Source organism: Callorhinus ursinus, unplaced genomic scaffold (genome assembly GCF_003265705.2).
Source record: "Callorhinus ursinus isolate GAN/ISIS: 27379988/994484 unplaced genomic scaffold, GSC_fseal_2.0 scaffold38, whole genome shotgun sequence".
NCBI lineage: Eukaryota > Metazoa > Chordata > Mammalia > Carnivora > Otariidae > Callorhinus > Callorhinus ursinus.
In genome coordinates this window covers 9,491,346-9,506,215 of record NW_027397100.1, presented here as the reverse complement: position 1 = coordinate 9,506,215, position 14,870 = coordinate 9,491,346, and the positions used below count along the sequence as shown (strand labels likewise).

At 52.4% G+C, this 14,870-nt stretch overlaps 1 protein-coding gene across 5 annotated transcripts in view; it reads right to left on the bottom strand.

Annotated features, from left to right (window-relative positions):
- Positions 1 to 753: 753 nt before the first annotated feature.
- MTCL2 (microtubule crosslinking factor 2) overlaps positions 754 to 14,870 on the bottom strand; it is a 68,626-nt gene continuing 54,509 nt past the window's right edge. For 2 of the 5 annotated variants that reach the window (XM_073880464.1, XM_073880465.1), the window contains 3 exons: positions 14,443 to 14,513; positions 11,511 to 12,861; positions 754 to 7,497 (listed from right to left, as the gene is read on the bottom strand). In XM_073880464.1, the coding sequence (XP_073736565.1) occupies positions 6,997 to 7,497; positions 11,511 to 12,861; positions 14,443 to 14,513 (1,923 nt within the window). In that variant the 3' untranslated portion in view covers positions 754 to 6,996. Of the gene's footprint in view, positions 7,703 to 11,510; positions 12,862 to 14,442; positions 14,514 to 14,870 lie in introns of all 5 variants that reach the window. The other 3 variants (XM_073880466.1, XR_012374709.1, XM_025876227.2) reach the window with 3 other exon arrangements.

Genomic DNA, 14,870 nt, shown 5'->3' with positions numbered 1-14,870 from the left:
CCCACACTGAGTAGAGCTGATCTGTATAACCAGTAAGATACTGCAGAAATGACTTTGTGATTTTCAAAGTTTAGTCATAAAAGACATTGTGACTTCTACCCTACTTTCTTATAGATGACTTGCTCTAGGGCAAGCCAGCCGCCATGTTGTGAGGATACTCAAGCAGTGCTATGGTCTATGTGGAGAGGAACTGAGGCCTCCTCCTGCCAACACTGACTTGCCAGGCATATGAGTGAGCCACGTTGCAGATGGATCTTCTAGTCCAAGTCAAGCCTTCACATGACTGCAGCCTGATGTTTGACTGCAACCTCTTTGAGACACCTAGCTCAGTCAGAACTACCTAGCTCCCAAATTCCTGATTGACAGCACCTGTGATCTAATAAATGTTTTAGGCCAATTAATTATAATGTAATAAATAACTGACCCATGTCTAAAGTGCACTCTTTTTTCCCCTCATGATACATTTGTAAAAGTTCTTTTTGTAGAAAGTTAACATTTTTGAACACTCTGCAGGTTTCTCAGTGGTCATATCACACTCCAAAGGAGACTCTGAGGTGTAAGGAATCAGTATCCAGAACCCCTGGTGGCCTCTCCCAAGTGACCCCAAACTAGTCAGCTGACTGTGACATTCCCAGGGCTCCTGCCTTCCCAAGCAACTGGGCTGTGTGTGTGTGTGGGGGGGGGGTAAAGTCAGGTTTCAAATCTGATGGGGACCCCACCCACCCTGCAAGAGAAATCAGAGAGGAGGCCAAATCCATGGAAACTGTGCATATGACATACTTTATTTCCAATCTACAACCATTAAAAACCTTTTGTAAGTTTACACTGTACAGTTATTCTCATGTCTGAAATAAGACACGGGCAGGGAGAGCTGGAGGATTGGGCCAGTTGTCCTCGCACCCAATCCATTTTGGGAAGGAGCCTTTTGAAGACAAGTGGGGAAGAGAGAACAGTGGACAGGAGAGGCAGACAGTTTGGCCCAAGGATGGCCTTGGTCCCTTCCCTCCCGAGGGCCTTTCCCTGGGGGTCCCCTAGGGCCCAGGACCCTCACCAAGAAACCAGGCTGGGCAGGAAGGGCGGGGGGGGGGGGGCTTCACAGTATTGGCAGGGGTTGGGGACGGGGGCCAAGATGGGAGGACAGTTTCTGGCTCTCTTCCTCAACTGCTGGGGGTTGGAGCTGGTTTTTGACACTGTCTACTTGTGTCTCCCTGGAGGTGGGAGGAGGAAGAGGAGGAGGAGCTAGGGATTTAGGAGTCTTTCCTTGAGGAGTTAGTTTTCTTACTACTTGAAGAGAGGTCATGAGCCTGTGGTGAGGTTTCCAAGGGATACATGGTCAGGGTCTTTATCTCCTGCCCTCCCCCTCTCCCCCAGGACTCCCACCTGCTGCCTGGCTAGCACAACCCTACACAGCCTTTTGAGAGCAGAACTGGAACCAAGCCTGAGGCAGGGAAAGGAAAACTGTAGCCTTTTCCCTGCCCTCCAGCATCCAGGAAAAGGACATAGTTGTGTTTTTTTTTTTTTTTTGGCAGGGAGGGGTGGGCAGGGAGCATTCCCAATCTCTCAGGCATCCAGATGAGGCTGGGATTTTCCAGTTGTTCTTGGTCTGGGCCAGCCTCAGTCCCTCACCAGGCCGCATGGATTGCTATGTAGATCAGCAGTTGGCCAAGTCCTGTTATAGGAGAATCACCTGGAGGGCTTGTTAAACCCCAGCTTGTTGGGCCCCACACCAGAATTTCTAATTCTGCAGGTCTTGGGTAGGGCCAGCACTCTGCATTTCTGTCAAGTTCCCAGGTGATGCTCCAGATGCTTTGAGAACCTCCAGGCACCTCATCCTCAGCAACTTGGTGTCCTGAGGCAGTGACAGGGAGCTGGGCCATGGCTGGCAAGGCCCAACCTTAGAGGCACCAAAATACCCGGGAAGCTGCTGGAAACAGTCTTGTGGTGAGCCCCCTGTGCGGAGAAGTAAACTAAGGCACAGAGATCAGAGGCAGAGTAGAGAGAGGAGCCAGGATACCAGGGTCCAGTGGAGAGAGGATGGTGATGTAGGATCCCAAAACACAAGGGGTGTTCTGGGGCCCTAGGGGTAATCCTGGTGCCCATCATAAAAATCACAGAATGGGGAGGCTCACAGAACCAGCCAGAGATCTTCCCAGACTTGGGCAGGGTCTCCAGATTCCCGGCTGAGGTTCTTCTTCCCAGGAGCAGTTTGAGTTGGTATCCGAATGGAGTGTGACAACACATCCAGGCCCTGACTACCTCGACCCTTCAAGGATGCTTCGAGGAAACCAGAGCTCCTTCCTTTAGGGCCTGAGGTCCCGTGGGCTGGTAAAGGGCAGGAAGGGAGGGAAACAGGGCTGACGGGATAAACGAGGGTCCAAGGAGGGTGAGGGAAGAGTAGTAGGTACTGGGGAGGAGCCCTGGTCCGGGGAATGCAGGCCCAGCACTATGTCCCCTTTGGTTTTTGGGTCTGTGGACTTCGCGAACTTCAAACACTGTTGAGAGGGGTAAGGGGTAAAGCCAGGACAAGCTGTTCTGGAGGCAGCGAGGCCCCGGGGAGAGCAGAGAGGATGGTGGGGTGTCAAACGGACAGACCAATGGATGAATGACCTAGGGACAGAAGAACACAAGCCAGGCTGCATCTTCTTTACAAACAAGGCTAGGCAGGACTGGATAGGGTACAGGAGCCCAGAAGGAGGGATTCAAGCCCTGCCCCCCACAACAGTTGACAGTGATGGGGTCCTGAGGTTGGGGACAGAGAAGATAATGTGGTTCAACAGTGGACCTAGGAGATGTCCTGCTGGGCTGGGAGGTCGCTGGGGCCAAGCCCAGTGAGAAGGGCTGGCAAGGCTGATGCTCTCTGAGGTGTTGGAAAGGTGCCTCCTTTAGTGTGAGAAAATGCAAAATAAATAAAACAGAACCCAGGAAACACCACCAGCTATGACAGCAAACGTCGGAGTCGGGCAACCAAAGACGCAGGTGCTTCCGGGACAGGACGGGAGTGGGAGCCCGAGAGGGCAGGGAGGGGTTGCTGAGGTAGCAGGGAAGTCCATGGCAGGGAGCAGAGCTGGAGAGGCTGTTCTGGGAGGGCTGAGGGATGGGTGCTAAAGCAAGCTTGGGACTTGAGAAAAACCTGGCTACGTACGGGTCAGGGCGACTTGGTATGTTGGTGAGAACTGGCCGAGAAAAGGAGGCAGGAGGAGGGGAAGCTTTGGAGGACGATGGTTAACAGAGGAGGATGGGTGGGGGGAGGGGAGCGAACAGACCGAGCCCAGAGAGAGGAAGGGGCTCGACCAAGAGGACGGAATGGCAGAGTGGGGTCTCATTCACCACTGGGGATGCGGGATCTGCTAGGAGTCAGGAAACCAGCGTTCTGGTCTTGACTGTGCCTTTAGTTTACTGTGGGTTTACTTGGGTGAGCCACTCTCTTCTCTGGGCCCAATTTTTCATCTAAAAAGGTGAGGAGGTTTGACACAAAAGTCCAGATATTGTGTGATTCCATTTATATGACCTACCTAGGTGAGGGAAATTCATAGAAACAGAAAGTGGAGAAGAGGTTACCAGGGACTTGGGGAGGGGGCGATTTATTGTTCAGCGGGTACAGGGTTTCAGCCTGGGTGATTAAAAAGTTCTAGGAATGGTTAGTGGTGATGGTTGCATGGTTTCAAGTCTGGGTTAGGTAGTGAGTGGCATATTCTGGGTGTCCTGTACCCACAAAAAAAAGTCCCCAGTGGGGCAGTGGGTTTACACAGCAAGCAGGACCGAGTTGGGCTGGGGGATCCGATGGACCCAGGTCCTAGTCTAGGTTCGATGACTTCCCAGTTAGGTGACTCTGGGATGAGCCCTGCACCTCAGTCTCCTGATCTGCACTAACCCCTGTCCTGCCAAGGCTTCCTCCCAGAGCTGTCCCTGAAAGGTCTGAAGCAGATGTGGGATAGGGGAGCAATTTCTAGATAGCAGAGTACTCTAGGCGGGGTGTGCAGGGGATGATTATTAGTATGAGTGAAGAGGTAGTGGGAGCTTGGGGGGGCTGGTGAGGTTGGAAGGTGGGGGACATTCTGGATGGGAGGGGAGAGGGAGGAGGAGCCTGGAAGCTGGGTGGGCGAGAGGAGAACAGGCTGGGTGATGAAACCATGAAAGGTGCATAGGGGTGGGTATGATGGAACCACGTGACAGTCAGCATGTGGGAGGGTGAAGTCTTTGGGTCCCTGACTTTGTCAGCTGGGGAAGCAGCTGGGAGAGGAGCGTCCCTGGGAAGACCAAGAGGTGGGATCTATTTCGAGTTCAGAGAAAGCAAGACCTCTTGGAGGTATTTTTAATTTGGTCAGCCTTTGGTGGGGAATGACCTGGGAGGGAAAGAGGGGGACAGGAATTGGACACAGATGCCTTGTGCACACAAGATCTAGGAGCCACTGATGTGCCAAAGTGGTCTGATTTTCATTTCAAATACAGACATCATTGCCCCCAGGAGGGTCAAGTTTGGCTCTGGGAAGAGGTCGGACATAAGAAACGTGAGGTTGTCCAGTTCAGGGTCAACCGGGGCAACTGGCCCCCCACCTCCCCCCCCCAACTGGTGCCGGCACGACAGATCCAAGCCCAGTGATCTGTAGGGCGTTAGGACCCCAGGGTTCCTTGGGACCTTGGTGGGAGAGAGTGGAGATGGTGGAAAAGGAAGAAGAATAGAGGAGGTCAGGGAGAAAGAAGAGGAGGAAGGGCTGGGAGTCCAGTGGTGGAGGAGAAGTAGGAAGGGGAGAAAGGGAAGAAGGGCAGCGTTCCTTCCTGGGACCCCCGTGCTCCAGGGGAATCCCCACTGTGGGGCAGGCAGTTTTCTGCTTTGGGAATGTTACCAAGACTTAAAAGGCATTTGAAGAAACAAACAAACTTAGAGATTACATTCCAAAAGAGTAGAGAGTTTTTACAAACCAACCCCCCCACCCCAAAAAAGAAAACACAACCAGTTACTAATTAAAATGCTAAAAATCAAACCAAACCAGTATTTACACATAACATTTTCAACCCCATCGAGCCCCACGTCCAGAGGCTTCTGCAGGAACAGTGATGAGTGGCCTTGCACAGTGGAATGCAGGAAGTAGACACTCAAGGACTTCACTGAAAACCAAGATCCGGAGCCTCTGACAGCAGCTGGGGGCCGGGTGGCCAGGTGCCGAGACAAGAAAAGTGTAAGGACAGCGTTGGACGAGGGTGATGGTAAGGCTGAGCGGTCCGTAGGCCTCAGGTCTCACGAGGATTTCTCCCCAAGGCTGGGAGGGAAGCCTCCCTGGCCCTCCATAGCTTGGGGAGGTGGCAGAAGGCCTCTGGTGGCATGTGGCCTGGTTTGAGTCCCCTCACCTGGAGATAACCTTGGAGGGACCCCCTGACCTTTTGAGTGGGAGCAGTAGCATCCTGGGGCGGGGGACTGGCCCATGGCTCCCGTGGCCAGCCTGCTCTGCCCACACAAGTCACTATGGCATGAGCAAGGACCTGATCAGACTGCCATGACCCTCGCATTATGCCTGTAGGGAATGGAGATGAAGGACTTTGGGTAACTTGTCCAGGTGACCCTGAAAGGGCAGAACTAGGAGCAGGTGGGATTGTAGATGTGTCTCCTGAGTCCTGGGGGCAAACTCACAAAGCTGCTGGCTTTTGGTCTTCCTGCATTCCACAGACAAGCTGCTTCATTCTGGTATTTCCACTCTGGGCCCCCAGCCAATGGCAGGGGGTTCACGTGTGGCAGGCGTGTGTGCAACCGACACGGGTTCACTGGTGGCACCAAGGGAGAGGCCATCTGAGGCCTTTCCCGCCAAACTGCAGTACGTCCGATGGCTCAGGCAGCTCACGTGGGACGTGGGGAAGCGCAGGCAGCGGAGCTGGGGCCGGAAGAGGGGCCAGGAGAGGCCATAAGGCTAAGGAAAGAGGCTGGTGAGAAGGCTGGCAGGTGGTGAGAGCTGAGGCAGGCTGGCAGATACTCTCAGGTCCATGTGCAAAGCTGCAATAAACAACATTCTCGAAGTTCAGTCCTGTTTTCCTGTGAGTTCTCACTTGGGGAACTTGGAGAGATCTCCATGCTCTTGATAGAACCTTAGTAATCTGGGTTTGACTCATAAAAAAAAAAAAAGGTTTCAGAGGGAGGAGCAAAATGAGAGGGCAGATGGAGAATGTTTGGGAAGTGGGGATGTCGGCCCAGCCCCCCACCCTGTCAGCCAGGGTTTGCAGACTGACTGCTGGGGGCTGGCCAAGTACCAGTGAGTGAAAAGCAGTGCTCTGAGGCCAGATGGTCAGCAGAATTGGGGAGCAAGCTGCCGGGCTTGTCAGCTGGGGAAGCAGACTAAACTTGACCAGGAGACCCAAGCTCAGCGGCCGAGCTGCCTCGTCTGCGTGGGGGAACCCCATGCCTGCTCATTGTGTTAGAAGCCTCACTTTGTGTCCCAGTGGCAAAAATACATGTCTCGACCTCCAATAAATTACCTTAGGGACTTTGGGGTAAATTAAATTATTAAAATAAAGTAAAACCACCTTAAATATTTATAGTAAGAAAAATTCAAATAAACAACCGAGGCAAGAAATGTGTTTCCAGGCCCCCATCCACTGCCGTGTCCTGGGGTCACCGGCCTCTGGGAGTGCTCCTTGGCCTGGCGTGGCCAACTGGGAGTCTCTCATTGGGAATAGCTTTGCCCTCCACCAGCCACAGGATGTAAACGCAGTGGAGATGTGGCGCCCCTCCAGGGTGTTGGGAAAAAAGACCCCAGCGATCAAGGCAGTGGGCATTTAGGCATTTATCTGTGCACCAGGTCTTGAAACTGACTCTACCTATTTCTGTCCTGGGAAGGTTGGTGCCCCCCCAAGTCACCTTGACGAGGGAGGCAGTTCCAGTGGCTACCCAACCCGGAGCCCCACACGTTTCCACCTCATTCTCCAGTCCTTGCTGCATCCAGGCTACGGGCAGGGAGATCCAGCACCCCAGGATTCCAGGCCGATGACCTGGCCCTGGCTACTGCCCTATCATACCCGCTGGGCCACAGCGATCCAGAGCAGCGGGGCTGAGAGGAGGAAGCAGTGGAGGGAAGGAAGGGATGGGGATGATGCCCAGCTCAGCTCCACCAGGAACCCCACGTTCTTGTAATCGGTGTTTCCTCCCCATGAAGGAGGACATGGTTGGCAGGGAACATCTGTGAATGCTTTTCCCTGAGGAGCATGGCCAGAAGTGTATCCTTTCCTTGGCTCTTCTGAGAAGTGGCTGTGGGCAGAACCAGGCGAGGCTCTCCGAACGGACTGCTCCCAAGGGATCCCTCTGGAGCCACCTCCGAAGCCTAGGTGTGGTCTTTCTCCCACCGACTGCCTTCCCCTGGGAAGTCCGGGATCACCACCCAGCCAGTCAGCAGGAGACCCCGCTTTACCTGGATGGGAAAGCTGTTCTCTGGCAGTGGTGTAGCTGCTGTCCATCCAGAGCAAGACGATGCTGAGCACACGGGCCCCTTGCCTCGGCTCCTCCTTGTGGGTTCCCTTCGGAAATCCAGGGACTGGGCTGGTTGAGGTGGGGAGCCCGGCTGCTCTGTCACTCGCTGGGGGGAGCTGCCCTCTCCTCCCCACCCCAGCCGGACTCTGAAGGGTGCAGCCGGCACTTGGAAGGAGAGTGGCGGAGGACAGAGCGGGATGGCCGGGCGAAGCAGGAGGTGAGAGACTGGGTGCTACAGTCACAAACAGCATCCTAGGAGAAGGGAGGAGGAAATCAGGAGGAGCCAAGAGGCAATGACCGCCCAGGGGCTGCGTGGTTGGCCGGGCAAGGAATTGGGACTCAGCCGTGCCTGGGGACCAGTTCCCAGGGGCTATGGCCCCTCTCTTGACCAATTTTTTAAAATTGTCTTTCTCCTCTTAGAATAATAAATATTCATAAATAACATCCCAGAATGTAATGAATTCTGGGATATACAGAAAAGAAAGTGGACATTGTCCATCAAAGATAAATTCTCAACACTGCACAAGCATACATTTATCAAAATGACGTCATCTCCTACTGCCTCTTTCATGACTGCAAAACAAACACTTTTCTGTCACTATGTATACCTAGCTTTCCTTCTTTTTAGTGGCTATATACTACTCTACTGAATGGAAATACCTTATTTATCCAATTCATGTTTTACGTGCATTTTAGGCAGTTTCTCATTTCTTACTATTATCAACACACCACCAATAATGGTTAAAAGTGCTGCTATAGAACTAGATTGCTTGGTTGAAATCCCAGCCCTGCCACTTACCAGCTGTGTGACCCTGGGTAAGTTACTTAACCTCTCTGAACCTTTATTTCCTTCTAAGATAAGGACATGATACCTTTCTCAAAATTGTTGTGACGTTCAAATAAAAAATGATATGCAAAGCATTTGGCATAGTGCCTATTAAGTATTCAGTAAATGTTAGCAATTTTTATTAATAATGCCATACATTTATTGATACAATATTCTCCCACCTCTGTGAATATTTCCATAGGATACGTTCCTAGAAGAACTATTGGGTCAATGGGTAACATGCACATTTTACATACTGAAAAAAATTTGGATCAACTTTAAAATCAACATTCAGGGGCGCCTGGGTGGCTCAGTCGTTAAGCGTTAAGACCCAAGCTTTCGGCTCAGGTCGTGATCCCAGGGTCCTGGGATCGAGTCCCACATCAGGCTCCCTGCTCGGTGGGAAGCCTGCTTCTCCCTCTCCCACTCCCCCTGCTTGTGTTCCCTCTCTCTCTATGTTTCTCCCTGTCAAATAAATAAATAAATCTTAAAAAAATAAATAAAATAAAATCAACATTCAAAATACAGCCAGCTTGTATACTTGTCTCTTTTATGTACATGGTTCTAAGGGTGTGATGGTTAATTTTCTGTGTCAACTTGACTGAGCCACAGGGTGCCCAGATATCTGGTCACACATTATCCTGAGAGTTTCTGTGAGGTTGCTTTTGGATGAGATTAACATTTAAATCAGTAAAGCAGACTGCCCTCTAGAATGTGGGTGGGCCTTACCTATTCAGTTGAAGGCCTGAATAGAACAAAAGGCTGACTCTCCCTGAATAAGAAAGAATTATTCCTGCCTGATGGCCTTAGGACTAGAACTACATTAGCTACATATGCTGTCCTGGAATGACATCCCTGGCTCTCCTGGTTCTCAGGTTTTTGAGTTCAGACTGGAATACACCATCAGCTCTCCTGGGTCTCCAGCTTGCTACCTCACCCTGTAGATCTTAGGACATGTCAGCCTCTGTAACTGTGGGAGCCAATTCCTTATAATAAATCTGTTTCTCTCTATAAAAACACATGTATACAGACAGACACAGACACAGACACACACACACACACACACACACACACAGCCTACTGGTTAAAAAAAATTTTTTTTTTAGTATAGCCACAGGACTCAAATTCACAACCCTGAGATCAAGAGTTCCATGCTCCACTGACTGAGCCAGCCAGGTGCCCCATCAAACTGTCTTTCAAAAGAGTGTGCCCAATTTCTACAGCCTCTAGTAGTATGTGGTTAGTGGTTTGTTTGTTTGAAGATATTTATTTATATATTTATTTGGGAGAGACAGTGCATATGAAAGAGAGGATGAGTGGGGGAGGGAAGGGCAGAGGGAGAGGGAGGAGCAGGCTCCCCGCTTATCAGGGAGTCTGACATGGGGCTCTATCCCTGGACCCCAGGATCACAACCTGAACTGAAGGCAGATGCTTAACTGACTAAACCACCCAGGCGCCCCTGTGGTTAATGTTTTATTTCTCCATACTCTCAACCAGCTGTCTATACTTAAAAAAACTTTCAGTTTAATGTACATACTGAACATATAAAAATACATCTTACTGAAGTCTCATAGACTAAATACACCCACTATATTAGGGTTATCTAGAGAAACAGAACCAATAGGCTGTGTGTGTGTGTGTCTGTGTACATATGTGTGTAGAGATGAAAATCAAGAGGGAGGCAAACCATAAGGGACTCTCAACTCTAGGAAACAAACTGAGGGTTGCTGGAGGGGAGGTGGGTGGGAGATGGGGTAATCAGGGGATGGGCATTAAGGAGGGCACTTGATATAATGAGCACTGGGTGTTGTAACAACTGATGAATCACTAAATTCTACCTCTGAAGCTAATAAAAAAATTTCTTTTAATCTTTAAAAAAACAATTTGGCAATATTTATCAAATGCCTTTAAAATTTTTATATTCTTTTAGCCTATAATCCCATTTCTGCAACTTAAACCTAAGGAAATAATCCAAAATGTGGACAAATGTTCTTGCACCAAGATGTCCACCACATCATTATGTCTGATAGGGAAAAACTAGAAACCACCTAAACATACAATACATACAGATGGGTCAGTCCTAGCCCATGCCACCTCTCTGTGCCCCCACCTACGACCTTTACTGAGGGCACTGCAGGCCACATGATACCACCCCTGACCACAGCTGATTAGACCATGGGGGGTACACTGGACTCAACGGAGACCAATCACAGTTTCTTCTTTCTTCTAGGAATGTGGAATTGGGAGAGAGGGAGCTGAGTCAGTCTCTCTTAGGTACTTGAATTAGAAGATGTTATAAAAGCAGAGCTGGGACCATTCACGCAAATGCAGCAGAGAGAGACAGAGGAAGAAAGCAGACATTAGAGAAAACAAAGCTCAAGGGAAAGGAGAGGGAGACAGAGAAGTCTGAGACCTTAAGGTCCTTGCATTTGGGATCCATAAGATACTCCACCATTTCCCTTTCTTCAAAACTAACTTATATGCATTCTTTCACTAACATGCAAATAATCCTTAACCAAATCTGAAATTGGTATCAGGAGTGGGATGTACAGCAAAAGATTCTCAGAGAAAATGGAAGCGCTTAGGCACAGAGTCTTGGGGGGGGGGGCGGGGGTGTGCTGGAAAATGTTTAATAACTAGTTTTCCAGGAATGAGGAGAGAAGCCCTGATTTGGAGCATTTGTCAATTTGCATGGTGTAAATCCTCCCACTGTGGCCACTCTCAAGGTGCCAAGGTGTTTTACTGAACACAGAGATACACACAATTAGCCCTCATCGACTCCAGCACACCAATGCAGGAGAGCAGTGAGGACACCTCTTCCCTGGAGGGGATGCTAGCAATCTCTGGTGTGTGGTGGTAAAGCAGCTAGTTAAGCCTCGCTCACTCGCCTCTTGGTATTCAGACCATGTGTCCATCAGGCTGTTGTTCCAGGTCTGGGGTCTTCTAACCCCCGTTCTATCTATCTATCTATCTATCTATCTATCTATCTATCTATCTATTTACTTTTAAGTGGACTCTATGCCCAACATGGGGCTTGCACTCATGACCCTGAGACCAAGAGTCACATGCTCTATCGACTGAGCCAGCCAGGTGCCCCCTCACCCCCATTCCAGACCAGCAAAAGGACTTTTTGAAACACACAACCATATTCCTGAGTTTGAAAACCAAGAGAGTTTGGACCTTATAAGTCAACCTCCCCCATCCCAAGAAGAAGAGTAGACCCCACCCACCTACCTCATTGGGAAGGGCTGTGGCTCCATCTCCATCCCGGGGGACACCATCCTTCCCCACCTGGGGGAGCACCGAGAGTCTGGCCTCCTCGCTGCCACCTGACTTGGCTGCCTTCTTGTTCAGGATCCTGGCCATGCCTTCTGGCTGATGGTAGCTGGCAGGGGAGAGGGGCTCCGGCTTCTTGGTGCTCTCCTCCCCTGCCACAGAGGTGGGGCTTGGCGCTCGGCCACACACATTGCGGAAGAACTCCTGCACGATGCCATACTTTGGAGGCTCAGGCTTGGCCCGGGCCTCGGACATGCCCAGTTTCCAGACAGACTCTGTGCTCCCTGAGTGCTCCACCACACTGAAGAGGCTGGACAGCCCATCATTGATGTTCCTCAACACGGGGCTATCCCGCGTGGTGGTGGAGCGGGCCCAGGCCGAGCCGTTTTGCTTGCCCTGGTGCAGGTTCCAGAGGCTGCGGTCCTTGGCGCTGTCCAGCTTGGACACTGACCGCCTCTGGAGCTTCGGCGAGCCGTACTTGGGGGAGCAGCACGGCCGCTCGATGCGCGAGTGCACCTTGTCCAGGGAAGAGGAGATCTGCTTGCTGCGCACGGACACGAGCGAGGAGCTGCGGGGTGACCAGCTCTTGCCGTGGAGACTGCTGCGGGGGGGGTCGGTCTGCAGGCCCACGCTGACAGTGCGGATGGTTTGCGTGCCCACGCTGGCCAGACCCACCGTCTGGCTGGACGTGCTCTTCACTTTCCTCTCCAGTGAGCCCGAGCGCATGGCCTGGCGCACGCAGTTGGTGATCTCCTTCATGTCATCGCTCATGTTGCCAGACATCTCAAAGTCGTGCAGGGCCGTTGGGAAGCCGGGCCCCGGCGCCGACGGGCTGCCCCCTGAGCCTGCGTCCAAGCGCTGCCGTGAGAAGTTGCAGAGCCACCGGCTGTAAGAGCTCTCAGCCAGCCCGTCGGCCTCGGCCGACTCTTTGGGCTTGGCCGTGGTGAAGAGGAAGCCGGGCTCGATGATGATCTTTCCCTCCCTGTCGTGGACCACGGGGACGCCCAGGCGCCGGGCCACCGGGGGGCTGTAGTACACACGGATGCCCGTCTTGTCGGGGGCCGTGTAGCTGCGCTGCATCTGCCTCCCCGCCGGCTCCTGGCAGCCCAGGGTGCCCAGGCGGTTGCAGTCCCGCGGCGAGAGCCCTGGCTGCTCCTGGGCATCCTTCTCCGGGTCCACCGGCTGGGTGCCCACAAAGGCAAAGGCAGGGTTGTTGGGCAGCTTCTTACCGCGGGCCGCGTCCCCAGCAAGGTAGGGGGAACAGTCAAGCAAACTTTCAAACTCAGACATGGAGGAAACAGATTTGGTCCTGGGAGGAGTGGAGGAGGGAAGAGCACTGTTAGTGGGAGAAAACAGAGAGGGGGCAGGCGCTCTGGTCTTCCTCCCTGGTCCACGCACTGCATGAGAGCTGGGACCACGACCGTCCTGCTTGCCTCTCGTGGAAGATGCTGTTGGTGCCCTCCCCCACGCCGCCTCGGCACCTGCACCTACATACCCAACACAGCAAACTCTGCACACCTGCTATTCTCCGCCTAAGGCTTTCTTGTGACTGCAAGAGCGCACTTGGCCTCCAAGCAGAGGAAGCGACAAATATCAGAGTTCGGCCCTTAGACACAGCCCTCAACAAACAATGGGCGGATCTGGTGGCTCAGTACCCAGCCTCCTTGATCCTTGGGTGGGAGAACTCTGCGTGGCACGTTCCACCCTGGCTCCCAGAGTTCCTCAGCGAAACTGAGCTTCGGTTGTCCACAGAATGACAACACCCCCTTTACTGGCTGCCTTCCCTTCCTCGGGTCACTTCCAGTGTTTCCCAAATCCCTTCCCAAATAAACCATTTGCACTCAGATCCTTGTTTCAAGATCTTTGAGACAAGTTCTCGAATCCCGTGTTTGCTTTTGGGGGAACCCAAATAAGATGTCACTAAATCTCTGGCACAGACCCGGCACATGTTGCCTGATGACCAAAAGTGCCAGGCGGACGTAAGTACATCTCAGAGGCCAGATCATTCGGCCCTCTACTAACTCTAGCAGACAGCTCCTATTATTCCCACTAGAGAAAGATGTCAAGTATCAGCCAAGGTCACACTCCTGGAAATGGCAGAGCGGGAGTTCAAACCCCGCCCTCTGACTCCAGAGCCCACCCTCCCACCCTGGCCTGCCTGGCCTGAGGTTGCTCTCATGGCTCTGATGGGCTTCTGTCGCCCTCATTCTTTTTTTTTTTTTTTTAAAGATTTTATTTATTTGACAGAGAGAGACACAGCGAGAGCAGGAACACAAGCAAGGGGAGTGGGAGAGGGAGAAGCAGGCTTCCCGCGAAGCAGGGAGCCCGATGCGGGACTCAATCCCAGGAGTCTGCGATCATGACCTGAGCCGAAGGCAGCCGCTTAACGACTGAGCCACCCAGGCGCCCCTGTCGCCCTCATTCTATTCATGGGTTTCCTAACAGTGGAGACATGGCCCCGACAGCCCCGGGGTCTCCCTGGTCATAGCGCAGGGCCGGGCCCAGAGGAAGCTGCTCAGTAATCCCAGGAACAGAAACCCAGCCTGATTCCCCTAACTCCAGATGCAGGGAGAAGGAACCCCAAGAGGAGCTGAACAGTTTCTTTCAAAGCGAGGATATGTGGAGCCCCGGGTTTTCATGCATGTCCACAATCAAACAAACAAGAAAAATCACGGGCTGGAATTCTCACTGTCCCAAGCTTCCCGGCTCCTGAGGGGCTCTGGCTCCATAGAAACCATATCCCAGGGTTCTCCCAGCTCTGCTGAGCTGCCATGGTGGGCACATGGGGCGAGGGAAAGAACCAGGCAAAGTGGTGGAGCAGGGAGAGGTGCCTGAAGGGCGAGGCAGGGGAGGGGCTGCAGGGCAGGGCAGGGGGAGGGGATGCCAGCACCTTTTTAAGGCGGTGCCCCCAAGGTCAGCTTCAGAAACCGCCTCCTTGTCGAGAATCTTCTCATTCCGTGTCTGTCAAGGAAGAGAGGCAGGAAGGGTGAGTTCTGGCCACCAGTGCACCGAGGGAAGGGGACAGGAGGTCAACACAAGAGCTGACCCAGGATCCCACGCCTGAGTCTCCTCTTACAGAGCAGGAGTGAAGTCAGCACCAATCCGGAATGCCTGCTGGTCAGTTTCTGGCTATAGTGGGTCTAACACTCCTTCCGTGGGTATGCGATCCAGGCTTGGCCAATCAGAGCTCCGAGAGAGAACCCCAAAGAAAGAGTCTTTTTAGAAGTTACTCTGAATGTGGAGGCAGCAGCAAAGCAGACGGTGGCCACAGTTCTGATGGTGGTGACAGCAGTGACCTCAAGGTTCCTGCTCAGGGCT